We start from the raw sequence: 19104 nt of genomic DNA on the forward strand, positions 1-19104 counted from the left end.
AGGGTAAAAGGAGGTTCAGTTTAATAAACTCTTTGATTTTATTGTTCTTTTCTTTTTTAGTTTGGATGCTGTGAAGCATTGTGTCTTCTTTCAACTGCCTTTCCTGTTTGCATTTGGAGTTTAGGTTGGCATTGTGGGTATGTATTTTTCTCAGCACATGGATGTCTCCATATGATAAAACATAGTTATTGCGATCCCGTTTTTCTTTTCCTGTTCGTCTTTTATCAGTTGGGCCTCTTGAGAAAATGCCTGAAGGATGCTTGTTTCTGCCCTGTTGACCGTGCGGGGCCGGCGATAGGCACCGCTGGGCAGCGCCGAGCTGGTGTCGTTGAGGAGGTGTCGGATGCTTGCCGTTCAGCGTGGGGGAGGGCTCGAGGGCGTAATTTGCAGGTTCATATAAGAGAATGCACGTGCTGGCAAAAGACTTTTCTAATTAGCTTGCTTCTCTCCAAAATTATTGATTATTTATTAAACACTTAGAAACATTTTTTATTTAAAATCAAACATGACCTATCATACAAAATCATAATGAACTACAAGAGTGGAATTTAGGAACTGCTATACTTACATGAGCAGTTTCCACTTTAAGATGACATTTTTCCAGAGATGCCCTAACAGGCCTGTGAGCTGATTCCTGGTCTTCCAGATTAAGGAGTGAGCTTTTATTATGTGTCCTGATGACTGGGAAAGTTTTGGTGACTCACCATCACAGTTGGAAGTAAATTGCAGACCTCGCATGTGATCAGCACATGAGGAACGTTGCTGCAGTGAACGGCGTTCTCTGGTCTGGAACGGTCGCTCTCCTCAGGCAACAGAGCTGCAGAGCAACCACAGTTCTAGGCAGGGCCAGCACTAGACTTGACTTCTGAGCAGCTTTGGCATTGGAGTAAAATGTGCCCAACTCAAAATGTAAAAAAAAAAAGTTAAATTGTCGAGATAAATGGTTTTAATACTTTTAATCAGACCTTCTCAAATGATTTATGGGGCTGTGGTTTAGAAGAAAGATGGTAGTTAACAATGGTAGTCATGTTATGAGCCGATGTGAAACACAGTGATGTGTCGTCCTCATGCTGCTCTAAAATTTTTCTCCACTTTGACCCTGTAAATGTCTGCTTCCAGAGTGCCCCCGCTGAGCGCCTCAGATGAGTCTAGGAAGAGCTGCACTGTGGGCATGGCCTCGGTGATCCTCGCCCTACTCTCGTCAGCGTGGTTCCCGTTAGACCTCTCGGCCCATCAAGATGCTTTGATCTTAGCCGGAAACTTGCTTGCAGGTATCGACACCAAGTTCAAACATGAACCCCAGGTCTTCAGCTTTTGATTTCCTTCCGATGGGTGGGGCTCGTGAGCTATGACGGAAAGTGCTGTGAGGTCACTGCCAGTGGCAGCCTGTTCGGTCAGTTTCCGACGGTCTCAGCACGCATGCAGGTGTCCAGCAGGCAGCTGTCCTGCATCGAGCATGTTAAAGGTGCCGTTCGCAGCCCAGGCCCTGAGTTAGCCAGAGGTGAGCTCGTTTTAGGGGGCACCACAGGCCTGGTACCATCTTAGGTGTCAGGGCGACGTGAAAGTATGACATGTGGGCTCCGTTCTCACTTCAGATGTAGATTGGAGGGGCACATGTAGACTAAGTACAGTGGCAGCACAGAGTGGCCGTAATCGCTGTCCCCTGGGCATCAGGATGGGAAACGAGGTTTATGGGCTGGCAGGAAAGGGTGCACCAACCAACGGAGGGCACAGCACGTCCCAAGGCATGGAGACGCAGAACATCGTGTGACATTTAGGACCTGTGAGTCATTTTGGATGTCACGTGAGGACAAAGGCTAGGGTGGAGAATGGCTGGTGAGGGCCGCTGAAATCGGTGGGCGTGGGTGTCGCCGGTCTCCGTTATGGAGGCCTTGGCCCGTTTGCGGTGGGAGGGCACCAGAGAGCTTCACGAGGGGGACTCACGGCCGCGTTAGTATTTTAACACCCAGCCGACTCGAGTGTGGGTCAGAGGAGAAGGAAGGCAACTGAGAAGGTTCGTGTTGTAGTTTAAGCAAGAGATGGACTTGAGCGAGGTCGCGGCTGTGGAGTGCGGGAGGAGACGGATGGACAGCGTGAAGGAGGCTGAGGCGGCAGGCCTGGGTCCCCCACCGAGGGGGCCTCGGGTGACTGACACGTCCTGGGTGGTGTGTGACGGTGATGTTCACAGAAACTGGAAGTATAGTCTAGGGGGTCATTGTCAGTTTCCTGTTAACTTCAAGGTATCAGTTGACTATCAGGTGACGTCCAACGTATATGGGTCAGAAGGACGCATGTTCCCTGAGCGATTTCTGCTCCCCCCGCTGTCGAGGTGGGAGGTAACGTGTGTGCCTCTATCACAGCCAGTGCCCCCAAGTCTCTGAGAAGCCCATGGACCTCTGAAGAGGAGGCCAGCCCAGCAGCCACCAAGCAGGAGGAGGTGTGGCCCGCTCTGGGTGACCGGAGCCTGGTGCCCATGGTGGAGCAGCTCTTCTCCCACCTGCTCAAGGTGGTTAACATCTGCGCACACGTCCTGGATGACGTGGCTCCCGGGCCGGCAGTGAAGGTAACCGCGGGCTCGGGTGGTGGCTTTGTGGCCGAGCCACTGGGCTCCCAAGACTGCTGTGTTCACTACCCGTCTCTCCCTCCCTCGCCTTTGTATTCAATGAACAGGAGGGCTCTTGTCGTGACACTGAGTTTCGCATCAAAATGCGCTTATCCGGTGCGTAGCCCTTTGCCGTCCTCAGATGCTGACCCCCGGAGGGAGAGGGCTGGCGGCGTCCTCAGGCTTCCGCTCAGCCCGGACAGCTCGGGGAGCGGGTGCTGCTCGCGCGCTCCCTCTGCGGCGCTGGTGGACGCGTGCTTGCTGTGCCGTTCGGGAAAGCCGGCCGCAGAGCTAGCGGTGAGGCGGTGGTGCAGTGGCTTCAGGCGGATCACGCACTCGGCGCCTCGCCTGACTGGTCTCTGTCTTGCTCGCGTCTTCTGTCCCAAGTCCCTTCCGTCCTCAGCGAGCGCACCTCGCGTCCGTTCTTGAGCTGCCCCGTGGTCTCCCTCACTACAAACTGTCTGCAGGGTCCCGGCTGCCCGCACCCCTCCGGGTGCCTCCCAGCGCCCTAACGCTGCCTTCTTCGTGAGGCCTCTTTGCCCTGGACTCGGTCCCTTTGCTCCAGCCATCTGTTCTTGGCCTCTGCCGGTCAGCTCCCTGCCGTCACTCTGCACAGCAGCCTTTCCTGCCCAGATCAGTCTCTGCATCTCGTGGGTGCATCTCAGGCCCCGTGACGTGCCCCCGCTTCACTCAGCACCGCCTCCCCCGCCTCCCAGATGCTCTGGTTGCCTTCCGGCCACCTTCCCGCTGGCTCTTGCTCTCCTGACCCCTTCTGGCCAGCTCTCCCGGTTTGTCCTTGCGCCCGCCACACACGCTTCCCAGGTGCCGTCCCGCATCGCGGTCTCTGGCCAGTGCTGTCCGCACAACTGTCCAAGGCTGGCAGTGTCCCCCATCACACACCAGGTGGCACAGCCGCACTCACCACGCGGGCCACTGCGCACTTGCCGTGTGGCCACCGCCAGCGAGGAACTGGGCTTCTGATTTTGTTTCATTGTTGTATGTTGAAATTTCAGTAGCTGTGTGGATAGCGGCTCCAGTGTGGCACCCGGCTCTGTCCTTGGAGTGCCGGTCTGGCATGGCCAGCCCCGCGTGGCATGCTGCTTGGGTGATGCGTAGACACCTCCGGCGTGGGCTGCACCTGGACTTCCCAGCCCCCACTCTGTTTGCGCCCACCTGCCACCCTCGCGGGAAATGCGCGGGTCACCGCAGGGCTTCTTTCTCACTCCCGAGTCCTTCGTTTGCCCTGCCAAACGTCTTGTAAGGAAGCAGTTACACAGGTGCACGTATACGTGTACACGCACGTCCACACACATGCACATGGATGTGCACACGCATGGGCACAGATACTTATCCACATTTTCTCTGTTCGCTGCCACTGTTCCGGTCCAGGCCGACAGCGGATCCCACGTGGACAGCCGCAGTGGCCTCCTGCGTGTGCGAAGCGGCATTGCTGAGGGCGGGTCCCCGTTCCGTGGGGCCCCGTGGACAGCGCGTGGCTCCGTTTCTTTCCGCGGGCCCACAGAAGCTTTCGGCCGTCACCACAGTCAGTGGTAGAAGCCAGAAAGGGTTGTAACCCTTCACTTACCCTTTAGCCGTCACCCCTCAACCCCCCACGCCCCTGTCTCGAGGCATCTGCGAACCTTTCTGTGTCTGGAGACGCGCCCGCGTCAGTCACTTCCGCAAATGGAGCCGTGCGCCCCGGGCTGTGCCCGCTCCTCCCTCCCCCCTCGTCCCCTCGGCCTGCTCTCCCAGTGCCGCTGTCGCTGTCCTGCTCGCTCTGTCCCCGTCCTTCCCTGCTGCCTTCAGCCCGGCCTCCTGATTGCAGCCACTTATCCCGTTACGTCATTTTGCAGATAGGGCTCGAGGTGACTTCTCGAGGTGACTTCTCCAAGGTCGTGGAGTGAGTGGGCAGCAGAGCGGGGGCCCGACGTCCACGCGCCTGTCACCGTCTGCACTCCGCCACAGCGCCGGCTGCTCCTGTGGCATGGGGGCCGGCTGTTCTGTATTCCCTTGTCTTCTAGCTCTGCTGCTTATTGACTGTGACCTTGAATAAGTCACTCCATTTCTGAGCCCATTTCCTCATTTGGAAACTGGAATTTAAAACGTTGGCGCACACCCGCTGGCGTCAAGGCCCCATAGAACGCCCTGGGTTGCTGCCGATGGAGGTGGCATACCTGGGCTCCCGTGGCCTCGGGCCCCGCCCGACGCCTCCTTCTGCCCCTAGCCGCCCCTAGCGCACCTGTCAGGGAGTTCTGGGTCCGCCCCGACCGCCCGCGGTGTGCTGTGGCTGGAGGATGGAGCACATGTGGCGTCTGAGCTCTGTAGATGGGATTCCGAGAGGCAAAGACAGCGTGGCCTCGTTCTTTCCCGTAAACGCTAGGACCATGTGCTGCAGTTCCCCGCGTCTGCGCGGGTGCACTTCACGGGCTCTCACTCTCTCTCCTAGGCAGCCCTGCCATCTCTAACGAACCCGCCGTCTCTGAGTCCGATCCGACGGAAGGGGAAGGAGAAGGAGCCGGCAGAGCAGGCCTCTGCGCCGCTGAGCCCCAAGAAGAGCAGCGAAGCCAGCCCAGGTGTGGGGCTGTGACTGTGGAGGGGGGCGAGGGCGCAGGGGACATCGGGACACCATCTGTGTCATAGAAATTTAGGACTTAAGCTTCCGTTCACATCAGCGTTAATATAATAATTTGGTATTTTTTGGAAAGAAAATGCACGGCAGTGAACCCAGACACGGTGTCCCTGGGTGTGGTTTCAGCTGTGAAATGTTAATTACTGAAAGATTACCGACCACATTTGGCCTCAAGCATCTCTAAGTGTCCTTGGTAATACATGGTGAGGACAGTGCAGGCTCCTGGGCCACCGCAGGGAGCTGGCTGGCTGCTTGTTCCCTGCTTTCTCCCTTCCTGTCCCTGCAGCGTGGTGTCTAGGGAGGGAGGTTGCGGGCGGCCACCAGTGCAGTGGGGGCTGGTTCCACGGGGCAAGAGCTCTGAGCGGGAAGTGGAAAATTCACGACTGGAGATAAAGAGGGATCCGGTCACGTGAGGGAGGGAAAGGACCCGGGAACCTCACAGGTCTGGGAGGCTCGGCAGCGCGGGGCCAGAGTTACACAGAGCAGCAGCTGCACAGTCTGCGCCACTGTGGGGCCACCAGAGCCCAGGCCTCGCAGGTGACGGCCTGTTTCGCAGACCCCACCGTGCCCGGCTCCGGTCTCAGAGCCTGGGGCCAGTCGCCTCTGCCATCCATTCTGCGTGGAAAGCACGTGTGTTAAGGCTTTTTAAAAGCCGCTGGTTTCTGAGGGAGACTGTGGCACCCCAGGAAGATCTCCCAGCTCAGAAGCTTCAAAACTTCACAAGTGCGGTGTCGGGATGTGACCTTTCACCTGAGGACTCCGGGTCAGAAGTCTCTAAAGCCGGAGTGGGATGGTTTCGTGCAGTGCTTGGCCTTTCAGCATTTCACACGGCTTTAATGATGACGTGGGTACCCTTCACAGCTGTCAGAGTTTGTTCGCAGGTCATCCTGTTTGATTGCTTAAAGGGCCATGGCCTAACTTTGTCTGGGTGAGCTCTGTCCTGCCAGTGGTAGCCTTGGGCTCCGAAAGGTCATGTGGTGGGCTGACGGCCTCCGACTTCACTGTTCACCTCATTCGCAAACAGGCAGCGAGACTGAAACAAGCAAATAATGGCATCGTACTACTTTTTTCTTTTGTTTTATTACGGTTTGGGAGGTACTCAGATTTCGCTTATGTTTATTAGTGAATTTCTGATTATTTCTAATTAATCAATAGTCAGAAAGTTTTTTAAAAAAGTACCAGAATACTTTTAAAAATCATTATCAGTAACCTGTTTTTAAACTTAGCAAGTGTTTGCTTTTGATCTAACAGTTTGTTTTGTGTGTGTTTTTAAAGCCTCTCGACAGTCTGACACCACAGGGCCAGTTACAGCCAACAAATCCTCATCTCTGGGAAGTTTCTACCACCTTCCTTCCTACCTCAAATTGCACGATGTCCTAAAGGCCACCCACGCCAACTATAAGGTGCCGCTGCTTTTGTAAACACGGGACACATGCAAGTTCCTCACGGGTCATTGCCGGTTTCCCTCACAGCGGTAGCTCGTGTGCATGTGTGTGCGTGCCTGTGAGTGCCTTAGGACTCAGGGGTGTGAGTTGCAATCAGCTTTTCCAAGGCTGTCTTTCAGCCCCGTCTTTGGCAGCTTCCAGGTCCTTCTTCAGGTCTCCTCAGAGCCCTGTGATCTTAATTCTCACCCTGTGGCCTCTGCTGCCTTCCTTCCCCACGAGCACACGCCCTTGACCCGTCCCCGCCAGCGCCAAGTCCAGGCCTCTCCCCGCAGTGCCACCTGGAGTGAGCCTTTCCCTCCTGCCCGCCCCGGACGGGGCGTCAGACTCGCCCATGCAGGGTCCGCGGTGGTCTCACTCCTGAAGTGTCCGTCCTTCCTCGACCTGCTTGAAAACACCCTCAGGTTGCCGCGAGCATGGCCACGGCGTTTACGTCCACTTGCATTTCATCCCGTGTGTCCCCTGCCTGCTTTTGTAGGCGGTTGGGTTTCGTTCCTCCAAGCGGCTTCCTTTCCGTTTACTGTAGTGCTTGCGCAGGGCTCCTGCCAGTTTTTATTGTCATGGTCAGTCTCTTCCCCTTGATCTTGTTCTTACATGTTATATCTTTAGACCTGACCCAGTTTCTCAGTCACTAAATGGGAGAATTGCTACATAATTTAACTAAGCTGGAGCCTTTAGTATCTTAAATTAAAGTACTTCTTAAAGCTAACTTAATGTTTTACTGTCGCCAGACTGAAAGGCTGTGTCTGAATTTGATAATGATTTTCCCCAGGGGCCCTAACATATGTGGAACAGGGCATGTGTGTGTGAGTGAGAGAGAGAGGTGCTGCTTGTCAGACATTAAAGTTTTGTTGTCATTAAGATGGGAGGTTAGGAATTGTTTCCGTCAGTCGTGTCTGTGTAAGTTGGAAGATGCCTTCGAAAGATTTTTGTGTAGCCATCTGGAGGAGTGAGTTCCGGGCGCTTTCCCAGTGCTAGAAACAGGCCAGAACAGCCTGAACGGAGAGTGTGCAGGGGGCGGAGTGGGCGCGTCGCACCGGGGCGCACCGCGTGTCCTCGTCTCAGACGGCCCGGTTGTGCCAGTTGCCAGTGACCGTGTGTTCTCTTGCCGCCCCATCCCAGGTCACCTTGGATCTTCAAAACAGCTCTGAGAAGTTCGGGGGATTTCTGCGCTCTGCCCTGGACGTTCTCGCTCAGATCCTGGAGTTGGCCACTCTGCAGGACATCGGGAAGGTTTGTGTTTCTTTTCTCCTTAGGGAGCTGGAGCTGGCACACCTGATGCGCACCCCCTGGGCCAAGTGCCTATGGGGACGGGACCCCCATCCTCCAGGCACATTTAGACAGCGGTAGCAGCTTCGGGAGAAGCTTCCGTGACACCCCCGCCCCCCCCCCCCCCGCCGCCCCCACCACCGGTTATGTCACGGCTCCTGAATCTGACTCTTAGCCTCAAATTAGGGCTGGAGTGGGTTCTATTTATATCTTATTTGCAGTTATTTTCCGTATATTAGCTTAGACCCAGTTTATTCTGGGAAGTTGGCGGGTTTAAAGCTGCTGACAGAACCCTCTAGCTTCTCCTTTGACCTTCGCGAGTGGAAAGGCCGCAGGCTCGCGGGGCTGTGCGCAGCGCGCTCCCGGCGCCTCAGGCAGCAGCAGCGCAGTGGTGGGGACCGCGTTCTCTGGCTCCGAGTCCCGGAGTCTCCTCACCACGCTGTTTTGTAAGGAAATGTTGAGACGTGCAGGAGAGCTGCGGCGCAGGCCCGTGGCGCATGGGCACGGCCCAGATTCTGGAGGGCCGCTTTGCCACGTCTGCTTTAGAGTGTGTGTCCACCTGTCTTGCCCCCCGGGACACCTTGTTTCTGGATGAATTTCAGCGTGAGTTACAGACAGCCCCACCTTGAAACCTGCATCTCCTTTAAGTGAAATACAGTGTATCTAAACAAGTTCACGTGTTTCCATTTCTCCAAATCTTTTTCTTGACGAGCATAGAACGGACCTTGTTTTAGTCATCTCACAGCGATTGCAGTGTGTCTTCTCGTTTTCTCCTGTGCTTCGTTTCACGTGTCAGTTTAGCGCATACAGTTACTTTTACTGGCTAGCCAGTGTTCTGTTCTGCTGAAACTCGGCGGTTGTCCGCAGAGTGAAGCTCGTCAGAGGAGGTAGGGGTGCCCCACCTGGTGGGAGCCGCCTGGCCACCGTGCCAGGATCGCATCCCTCCGCACGCCTCACTTCCTTCCCCGTGTCCTCTCTGAGGGCGCGTTGGCACACGCTGTTCGTGCTGCTCCCTCGTCCCGCGGCGCCCGCAGGAGGGCCTGGATGCGACAAGCCCTCTGCATGCGTCTGTTGAACACACAGTGCTGGGTCTTGTTAGAAGTCACTTTATGCGGCACTTCCAGGCCAGGATGCACACCAGGAGGTGTCACCCGGAGTCACCGTACCGTCTCACTGCCTTGCTTCCCACAGTGCGTTGAGGAGATCCTGGGGTACCTGAAGTCCTGCTTCAATCGAGAACCGATGATGGCAACTGTTTGTGTTCAGCAGGTGAGAACGTGCTCTCCTGTCCTCTTTGCAGCCGCTCCCTGGAGGCGCGGCGGCGGCACGCTGCTCGTCATTTGGAAGGTGTTTAGAAGGTGGTGCTGGTCATGTGTTCGGCAGCCCCACCTGTCACTCCTTTGCTCACTCCATTGTCAGGCCCAGAGGGGTCCTTTCCTGTCACCGTCTTGGAGGAGTTGGCTGTCCCTGTGGAGGGCAGAGGGTAAAGTGCTGCCACACCCTTGCTGCAGGGCAACTGTCCCAGCGTCCCTCCAGGTGTTAGAACGCCGGTCTCATCCGAGTCACAGAGACTCGAGATGGCCAGGGCTGCTCTTGACAGGGAGAGGCGCTTCGCGGCAGCGCCCCCACTGTTAATCACAGGTCCCCCCAAGAACGTCACAGCCTGCGTGTTTGCTGACGTGCCCAGTTATTCTTAGACGGGTTTGAGATTTGTCTGGTCGTGTTGCTCGTGCTCCGTGAAGTGACATCTCGATGGCTTCATTCTTCCACTCTAGCTGTTGAAGACTCTCTTTGGGACAAACTTGGCCTCCCAGTTTGATGGCTTATCTTCTAACCCCAGCAAGTGCCAAGGCCGCGCACAGCGCCTCGGCTCCTCCAGCGTGCGGCCGGGCCTGTACCACCACTGCTTCATGGCTCCGTACACCCACTTCACGCAGGCCCTGGCGGACGCCAGCCTGAGGAACATGGTGCAGGCGGAGCAGGACCACGACACCTCGGGGTAAGTGCACCCGTCCCGGCCACGGCGCTGGGGTCAGGGATGGTCTGTGGTCAAAACATGAAAGAGCAAGCAGTGGACAATTTATAAAAGACAAAAAGAAATCAGCTGACGTTTTCTAATAGTCTGCTGTGCTCAAAGAACTCGAGGAAATGTGGTCCCTACAGAGATGACGAGGGCACGGCCACTGCCTTCTGAGAGGCGTGTGCCCGTGAGTGGGGGCTTCGGGTGTCGGGGGGCCGGGGTGTGCCCGTGAGTGGGGGCTTCGGGTGTCGGGGGGCCGGGCCAGAGGGCAAGAAGAGTGAAGCAGCCAGCCACCGCTGCCCAGCTGCGACAAGCCAGAACTGGGACGCGCGGCGTCCTCGTGCGTCAGAGGCACTTTGTTATTTCCCAGAGCTCACCTCCTCCTTTCCTACAGTAAGGTGCTGTGTGTTGGGGGCACTTGTTGGGTCTGCAACTGAGCTGAAAGAATACTTTCCACGTGGCACAGTGGTGCTGGTGTGGAAAGGTATTTGAAGAGTAAAAGTCTCAGATAATTCTTGTATTTTGTAACTTTAGGGTGAGAAGTCTCTTCTCACTTAAATTTATGGTTGTGTTTTTGATACCTGGAATACAGTAGTTGTTTTTTAAATTACCATAATTACTAGCAGGTTCTTGAGTTACGACTCTATGCAGTAACACAGAATTCCTCGTGTTCCTTTGTGGATGTATTGGCAAGACAGCCACACCAAGCACACTAGCATCGGGGACCAAGGCCGGTGCCGGGGACGACGCACTTACTGGGTATCCAAGTGTCAGGAATGAGGCTTCTGAGTCCTCTGTTCAGTGATACAGGCGTCAATAAAACATAAGTGGGTGTGTGCCATTAACTTCATCTGTATTTCTTACAAAGAAAAGAGTGTAATTAATGTAAATATTTAAACAAAACTCTTTTCCAAGAAAATCAAGTACTTCTAAATCCCTGACTGTTTCAAATGACCGTCACCGGCCCAGCCCCGCCGCGGTCTGGGCTGCCATGAGTGTCCTGCAGCAGCAGAAGCTCGGTCTGGAGTGGTCTGCCGCAGGTGACCGGCCTTGAAGGCTGACAGTCCTCTGTAGGGAAGCGCATTATGCCACCATGTCGAGCGGCTGTCAAAGTCCTTCCTGACTTTGCAGTGTCCTGGTTTTGCGAGTGTGCGTGAGGGGACTTGGGGCTTGCCGAGTGTGCAGCGTGTATCTAAGGTTACTCTCCTCGCACCCTTTCCTCTCCGGCAGGTGGTTTGACGTACTCCAGAAGGTGTCCACCCAGCTGAAGACAAACCTCACGAGCGTCGCGAAGAACCGTGCGGATAAGGTAAGTAGGAGCCACGGTGAGCACTGGTGGCCGCAGTGGCGCTGCGGGGCGAGTCGGGTCGGGCGCCTTCTGGGTCGGTTGCTGAAGCTTTTTTAGCTGAAGCCTCACTGCGGGTTCTTTCCTTGCTGCTTTTCGTAGAATGCTATTCACAGTCACATTCGCTTGTTCGAGCCTCTGGTCATAAAGGCGCTGAAGCAGTACACGACCACGACTTCTGTGCAGCTCCAGAAGCAGGTTCTGGATCTGCTGGCACAGCTGGTTCAGCTGCGCGTTAATTACTGTCTTCTGGATTCAGACCAGGTTTGTCACTTCTGTCTTTTATCTGCTGAACCTGTTCATAACTTAGTCAAAATAATCTCAAAGAAACTTTAACACGCAGGTGGCTCTCCCCCACCAGTCGCTGCCTGTCACCCGCTTCCCGGCCAGGCGACGCAGCAGGCCGGGCAGCACGCCTCGGCGGAGCCAGCGCCCTCGCCCTCGGCGCTCCGCCCGTAGGCGCTGTGTCAGGGTCGCCAGGACTGTTTCTTGTCTTCACACTCTTTCCTACTCTAAGATAATCTGAATTTAAATTGAAACATGCAGTGAAGATGTACCGTTTGGGGGACAGTTTTATAAAATGCAGACACTTATTTTAACAGGCGATCCATCATGACGTTCAGTTTCAAGCAGTCTGCACTTAGCTCATCTCTTTAAAAATGAGTATGCTCTGATGGGACAGTGAGCAAGCCCTGTGCTCTTGGGTCCCCGCACAGGCCACCAGCGTGATCATTTGCTCACGCTCACCCGGTGGGACTCCACTGCCAGCTTTCCTCACGTGGTTGCTGTGGGGATGTGTTGGTCCCTGATGCACATGCTCTTAAACCAGAATCCATGCCTACTGAGTCACAACAGCTAACGTCGCCTTTGGGCTGGGGCCTCGGTCACTCCCCTGCGAGAGGCAGCGGGTTTTTGAGTCGGAGCGCTGCAGTGCATCTCCTTCTGGACAGAAATGGCACCCTGTCAGCACCGACTCGCGCCTCAGGGTGTCCTCCAGGAGCAGGCGCAGACTGCTGGGGTGCCGACATCCCCGCAGATGCCCGGACCATCAGCTTCTGACGCGGGAGCGTGGAGGGCAGCACTGTGCCTGTCTTCCTTGTCTGCCCCCGTTACCAGAATCTGGCTCCAAAGGGCCGTTTCTTCTTTGGGAAAGACACTCTTTGGGGAATGTTTGGAGCCTTGATTCCTTTCCTCACCTCGCCTCGCGGGGAGAAGCCCTCATCTGACGCCATGGGTTACTGTGGCCGTGGGGCCCACTCCAGGAGCTTAAGAACGACAGAAGACTGGGGCCTGCAGCCAGCGCTGCTACCCAGGGAAGCCAGAGCCAGTGGCCTGTCCATTCCAGTGCGAACGCGTCAGGGCCCGCAGTCCACATGTCCTCACGTGGCCTGGCTCTCACTCTCGCAGCGAGGAGCCTGAGTTGTCGTGGTGCCGCGGGCTGGCCCCTTGGTAGACAAAGGGCACGGACAGCCGCTCATCACGTAGACTGGGCTGTCACAGTTCTTCCTTCACGCTACCGAGGGCCTTTTCTCAGAAGTGGACCAGCTCTTCTTGCCACCTCTGTCTTTCTCAAATCTCCACCTAATGCTTAAACGTTCAGAGAAGATGGCCTCAGACGGCCTCCAGCCACACTTCTCGGCAGATGCGAGGCCTCGAGCTGCTCTGAAGCGCGCGCCTCCCCCAGGTCCCGGTGCGTTCCGCCTCACTCCAGCAAAGCTGAGTCCCCACAGCCCCTGACTTGCAACGTTAGGTGTTCCTTTTTGCTTTTGTTTTTTATTTTTTATTTTGCCGTGAGCACTTCAGCCTCGCGCTTTGTTCGGATTCACTTTCATGACTCGGTGCCCTGGCTCCCCGGTTCTCAGGACCGCCTACAATTTTGGTTTTTCTGAATAAGTGGAAGACCGTAGAGTGGCCAGACCACGGCACTCATGGAGAGAACTATTTCTGGAGCACCCGCGGTGCGGTCTGTGCCATGCCCAGGGCCGGGGGAAAACGGTGGACGTGTGCACTGTTTCACATTGGAGAGAGCAGATGGGCGCTTGACACGGAGCCCCCAGAAGTGGCTCTAACCCCATCCTGACACATTGCCACTGTCCCCCAGGTCGTCGCTCACCTTGCGGCACCTCAGGGTCGGGCTCCTGGGAGGGAGGAGAGAGGCTGGATTGCACATCTTCCTGCCCAGCAGGGGTCAGGAGCTCTGTGCTGCTCGTTTTGCCATGAAGTGGAACAAATGAGTTCCCAGATGTGGCCCCTGGGTACTGCCCGATGTGTCTCCTGGGGTTTATCATTTGTTTTTCCAAAGAGGTCTCACCTCGGTGTTCAGCAAATGTGTTTCGGGGTTTCTGGAAGTGTCCTGAAATCGCCCAGTCTGACGGTAGAATACGTTGTGCTCTTGTATGCAGACAGGTACATGTGCTTTCAGAAGGCTTGTTAGATAGTTACATAAACGAGGAGGACGACAGGGGCCTCGTTTGCGCATTTTCATTGTTGACGTGAAAATTTTATTCCTCGCCACAGGTGTTTATTGGGTTTGTGCTGAAGCAGTTCGAATACATTGAAGTGGGCCAGTTCAGGTAACGGCATCTTGTGATTTTACATTTCTCGTCCTTGGTACATAAGTACATGTAATTTTAGATTAATAACCTGAATGTACTGTAAAGCAGGGGTCCCCAACCCCTGGGCCCGGTCCATGGCCTGTGAGGAGCTGGGCCGCACAGCAGGAGGTGAGCGGCAGGCGAGCCAGCGAAGCGCCCTCTGTGTCTGCAGCCGCCCCCCAGCACCAGCGCCCCCTCCTAGGTCCTCAGGCGTTAGGCCATCGATCATAGGAGCCCCAGTCCCTGGTGCCACAAAAATTGGGGGCCGCCGTTTTAAAGGATTGTTAGGCATTTTTGCTAGGTGTTTTTTAATGGAAGTCCGATTAACATGCTGCGCAATTTTGTTTGTCTTAAGAGTTAGTAAGTATCTAAAGACTTATTTAGAAGCATTTGTGCACCTGGTAATTACATACTGTCAGTTTTCATTACATGTTTCAAAGCATTTCATTATGATGATGCATTGCTACGTGCAATCTCCTCTGGAAGAACACTGAATTTTTTTTTTTAATTTCTTAAATCATTTTTAGATATGGTTGTCTTTAGTAAGGGTAATTGTTATGCACTTATTGAGCTTTCCTTGTTAGACAGGTTAGATTTTAATATCTTTTATAGTGTATAATTATAAAAAATTAAAATTCTTTCGTTTGTGAGCTACTTTAAGCAGTGCAGAGGAAAGTGTTCCGTGAATCCCTCGGGTCTAGAGACCCACTTTCTTATTCTAATTATGTGACTGACGCCTCGACTGCGTGATCTGAGGCAAGTCGCTTCTCCTCCTGAGGTTCACCTTCCACTGAAGAGCGAGGGGCGGAGGGAGGTGAGCGCGGCCGGGTGCTGTCTGCACACTCCCGCTCAGCCCTGCGGATCATCTGAGCTCTCCATGTGCGCAAGATGGGCCCGCTCCCGATGGAAAACGGGGAGGCAGATTGCTGGGGCTCCTTGATAGGCACTCTGTCCCTCTCAGCCTTGAGCCAGGAGTATTTCATGTTGTTTAAATCGATTATGTATCTATCTTAATTTTAAAAGTAAATGTCTAAATGGTTGTGTTTCTTTCTAGGGAATCAGAGGCAATTATTCCAAACATCTTTTTCTTCCTGGTATTACTGTCTTATGAACGCTATCATTCAAAACAGATCATCGGAATTCCTAAAATCATTCAGCTCTGTGATGGCATCATGGCCAGTGGGAGGAAGGCTGTGACACATGGTAATGGGACAAACCTTGCACTGTGGTCTTCAGTAACCGTGATGTGCTCAACGGGGCTAGTGTTCCTTGCACCAAGTTCCAGTTGTGTCCACAACCGCTCTGTGCTTCATAGGCTCTGTGTGTGTGTGTGTGTGTGCGCGCGCGCGCGCGTATGTGTGAAGAGGGCGTTACTCTCAGGAGGTAATAATACAAAAAAACAATAAGATGATGTGAGGTACAGATAAAGGCTGACACGAATACACTTTTCTATCCATATGAAACACAAAACGTAAAAATGTCCGGGTGTTTGTAGGGACTTCTGGTTTATTACCCGGCGTATCTGGAGATAGAGTTAGGCCTTGACCCAGGACCCCTGCCACCTGGTTGCTACTTCGCAGGCGCGTCCACGAGGACCGCGGAGGGCGGTCAGCTGCCCAGACGGCCCTTCCCCAGCCTGTGGCACGAGGCTATGTGGGTTCGAGAATGAGCTGAGGGCTTTCTCTGGACTCCTCAACAGACTCCCAGCATCCTCTGTTGCCTCCTCTCTGTCTCCACCGTTGGGACCCTGTCGGCTTTTGACCTTTGACGGGGACACTTCCTCAGTGCTACAAACCGCAGATGGAGGCTGCGCACGGAGCTGCCCACTCAGCGTGCATGCGGGAGGGTGGACGGCCGGGCTGGCACCTGCTCTGCCGTTTCCACGCTAGGGTCGCCTTTGCCACGGCCTCACACGGGCCAAGATTCGCGCCTCAGCAAAAGTACACATTCCTGCCTGATGGACTTTAGGGTCACTGGATGTAGTTGACAGTGCAGATGTCAAACAGAGAAGTGAATAAGGCATCCTAGATCGGAGGGTTTTGGGGTTCAGAACTGATGGGCAGCCAGAATCCCTGCTTTCTACTGGAAAGCGTGGTCATCTGTGGGAAAGTCGGCAAGTGTCCCGTGTGTGTGTCGCTGGCGCGAGTATACCCGCGTGCACGTGTCACAACGGAGAGGCGCTACGTAATCTTGACGACATGATTGGGCTTTGTCCTCCCCCATGGAAGCGTTTCTCAGGGGTCTATTCATGTGGTGGTGTTGGACTAAAGAATTTATCTTGGCTGTTGTTTGGGAGAAAGACAGGACTTGGGGGAGACCTTGGTCTAATGGGAGAGTGAGTTTAATCACTGAAATCAGCATAGAAACCAAATATTTTCTGTTGGAGACGCATCTGTTGTCTTCAGGTGAATCTTTAGATTATGTGTGAGTAGGCTGTTGCTATTTTAGTTAGTGGGAATGTTTTATTATTTAGAATTTGATTTTTTAATTTTATCTTTTATTCAGATGTGATGTTGCATCACAAACTCTGGTTTTATTATTTTTTTAAGATTCCACAAAATTATCAGTGTCAGAGGAAGACTTGTGGCCTTCCATGATGTATACTGGCAATTCACAACATTAATAATTTTAAGATCCTTTATCAGAAGCCAAATTTGGATTCTTTCTTTCCTTCCTTCCTTCCTTTCTTTTCTTTCTTTGATGAGGCAACCCTTGGTTGACCTCACAGATTGCAAGGACCTTGACCTTGTCAGCTTACAATCCCTTATTTTTATTTGTTTATTTATTTATTTGCACATATAGCGCCTGGTCTTCCTACGTGGTCTCCCATGCAGGTACTAACCAGGGCTGACCCTGCTTAGCTTCCAAGATCAGACAGGATTGGGCTTGTTCAGGGCGGCATGGCCACAGACTGCCTTTGTTTCCTGAAACTATTTGGGGGTGTCATGCCCTGCCTTCTCAGCCTGGACTTTTGTCCCCACAGCCATTCCGGCTCTGCAGCCCATAGTCCATGACCTTTTTGTGTTAAGAGGAACCAATAAAGCCGACGCAGGAAAAGAACTGGAAACCCAGAAGGAGGTGGTGGTGTCGATGTTGCTGAGGCTCATCCAGTACCATCAGGTGAGAGGGGGTGAGGGCGCCACTGTCCCCGGTCCCCGCAGGGACAGAGGAGCTGGCCTGGGCACCGCTCTCCCGAGGCAGCGATATTGCCCTGTGCCAGCCTGGGTGCTCGGACTGGGGAGACGCCAGGGAGAGGACAGTCCGCTAGGGTCTGCCTGTAAGCAGTGCGGCCACGTGGGGAGGCCCCCGCCACCCAGCTGACGGTCACAGCGCAGCCGAGGGACTGAGCATGGCGGAGGCCCTCTTTTCCAAAACGAGGACCCAGAATCGATTAATTGAAAAATGTCGATCCAAATAACAGAATTCCAAAAACTGATTTTAAAAAATCTCAAATCGGAAATAATTTGAAGACTTTGTTTTCCACCATGCTGATGCAGGCCCGAGGCTGTTTCCTTGAGCTGCTTCTGGCCTTGGTTGCTTAAGGCGGGGCCGGAAGTCACAGAAGGCCAGGTGGTCGGAGTGCGGGACTCTGGCCCGTTAATGACTCGTATCTTCGGCTTGTGCAGTAGCCCAGCCCTCACTTACTCTGTAACTTTTCTTAGCTATTTGTCTTTGAATCTTTACAAATCATAAGCTTTTCTCATAGAAACACTTTCTTTTTATGTTCCCGTTTTGGTTAATTTAGGTAATAGTTAAATGCTTGGCGTTTAATTAAATCCCATAATTATGATAACAACTACAACTGCCATAGAGAGATTCGAGAACCAGTGACTGACTCTTGGCAGGCACACGGTGGTGGGAGGCCTAGAGGGTGGCTTATTAGCCGCACGTGTTCCAGAAGCTCCGGGCCTGGTGTGCAAAGGAACAGAGCGGGCGCTGGTCTCTGTCGAGAGCCGGGATTGGTACAGAGCTCCCTGGGCAGCCAAAGCTCGGCAGCCCCCTGCAGGGGAGGTGGCTATGGGACACGGGGCGGCATGGACAGCGGGCTTTGGTGGCTGTGTCTCTTACTTTGTAGCCATTGTATTTTGTAGACCAGGTTAGCAAACTTGTCTGTAAATAAGCAAGTGACAAACACTTTAAGCTTTGTAGACCATACGGTATCTGTTGCAACTCCTCACATCGGCTGTTGTGGACGAAAGCAGTCCTCGTCAGAATGTTCACCAAAGGGGTGTGGCTGTGTGCCAATAAAACTTTATTTGAAATACAGGTGTCTGTTTAAAAGATCACTAATAAACTCATGCTCAACCACGCATAACTCTTGTGAAAAGAGGTATTAGTCAGTAGGAGTTCGTTGCAAAGAACACAGAATTGAAATTAATGTGCATGGAAGTCGTGAAGCCTCTGCAGAATACTTGAGTCAGGGCCGTGTTTGTGTTTGCCAAAGGTTAGTGTAAGTTCGCTTTTCCTTTCGTGCCTTTCCTCTGACTGTGCAGTGTGTAAGCTCCACAGAAATAGCGGCAAGGGTGGCCATCCGGCCCCTCGCGTCGCCTTCTGCCTCTCCCAGCGCGGTGTCCCAGGGCCAGCGTCGCGTGGGTTCATCAGCCCTCGCCCGGGATCGCATTGGTTTGGTTCGGGCCCTGGGGTCCCGCAGCAGAGCGGAGGTCGGCGCGAGGGAGTGTGTGGCGACGGGCGGGTGACTGTGCCCATCCTCCTTGCAGGTGCTCGAGATGTTCATTCTGGTGCTGCAGCAGTGCCACAAGGAGAACGAAGACAAGTGGAGGCGGCTCTCCCGGCAGATAGCCGACGTCATCCTCCCGATGCTGGCCAAGCAGCAGGTGTGTCGCCCCGCCGCCGAGGCGCGTTTGTGAGTGGGGAGGAGTCTTGCGCCCGGCTTTCCGTCAAGTCGCAGCAGGTTGATTTTAGGGTGGTGGTTGTCGGTGCCGGCCGGGGGCCAGGGGGTTTCGCTTCTCTCTCAGGGGCCCTCTCCGGCCGCTGCCATCTCTCGCTGTGCAGGCGTGGGACTCAAGGCTTGGCGGCAACGCCAGGGGCCCCAGAGGCGCACGGCCAGCATGCGCCGGGGTGTCCCGTCCCGCCGCGCCGCCCCTGCCCCGTCTCGCCGGTCCTGCGCACTCCCATTCGGTCTCTAGGAGTTCGGTTTTTCTTGTCACTTATAACGTAGCTTGCCAGCAATCCAGCATTTAAT

The 19104-nt window shown here is 54.3% G+C and overlaps 1 protein-coding gene and 1 pseudogene across 3 annotated transcripts in view; one reads left to right on the forward strand and one right to left on the reverse strand.

Moving 5' to 3' along the window:
- HTT (huntingtin) overlaps positions 1-19104 on the forward strand; it is a 116645-nt gene that overhangs the window by 51185 nt on the left and 46356 nt on the right. For all 3 annotated transcript variants that reach the window (XM_036227435.1, XM_016159198.2, XM_036227436.1), the window contains 14 exons: positions 61-137; positions 1120-1271; positions 2361-2563; positions 5049-5175; positions 6507-6634; positions 7796-7906; positions 9134-9211; positions 9718-9941; positions 11193-11271; positions 11410-11571; positions 13825-13880; positions 14956-15104; positions 16885-17021; positions 18620-18736. In XM_036227435.1, the coding sequence (XP_036083328.1) occupies positions 61-137; positions 1120-1271; positions 2361-2563; positions 5049-5175; positions 6507-6634; positions 7796-7906; positions 9134-9211; positions 9718-9941; positions 11193-11271; positions 11410-11571; positions 13825-13880; positions 14956-15104; positions 16885-17021; positions 18620-18736 (1800 nt within the window). The remainder of the gene's footprint in view (positions 1-60; positions 138-1119; positions 1272-2360; positions 2564-5048; positions 5176-6506; positions 6635-7795; positions 7907-9133; positions 9212-9717; positions 9942-11192; positions 11272-11409; positions 11572-13824; positions 13881-14955; positions 15105-16884; positions 17022-18619; positions 18737-19104) is intronic.
- On the reverse strand, positions 16695-16813 carry LOC118609128 (annotated as a pseudogene).

Source organism: Rousettus aegyptiacus, unplaced genomic scaffold (assembly GCF_014176215.1).
Source record: "Rousettus aegyptiacus isolate mRouAeg1 unplaced genomic scaffold, mRouAeg1.p scaffold_m13_p_10, whole genome shotgun sequence".
Taxonomy (NCBI): Eukaryota; Metazoa; Chordata; class Mammalia; order Chiroptera; family Pteropodidae; genus Rousettus; species Rousettus aegyptiacus.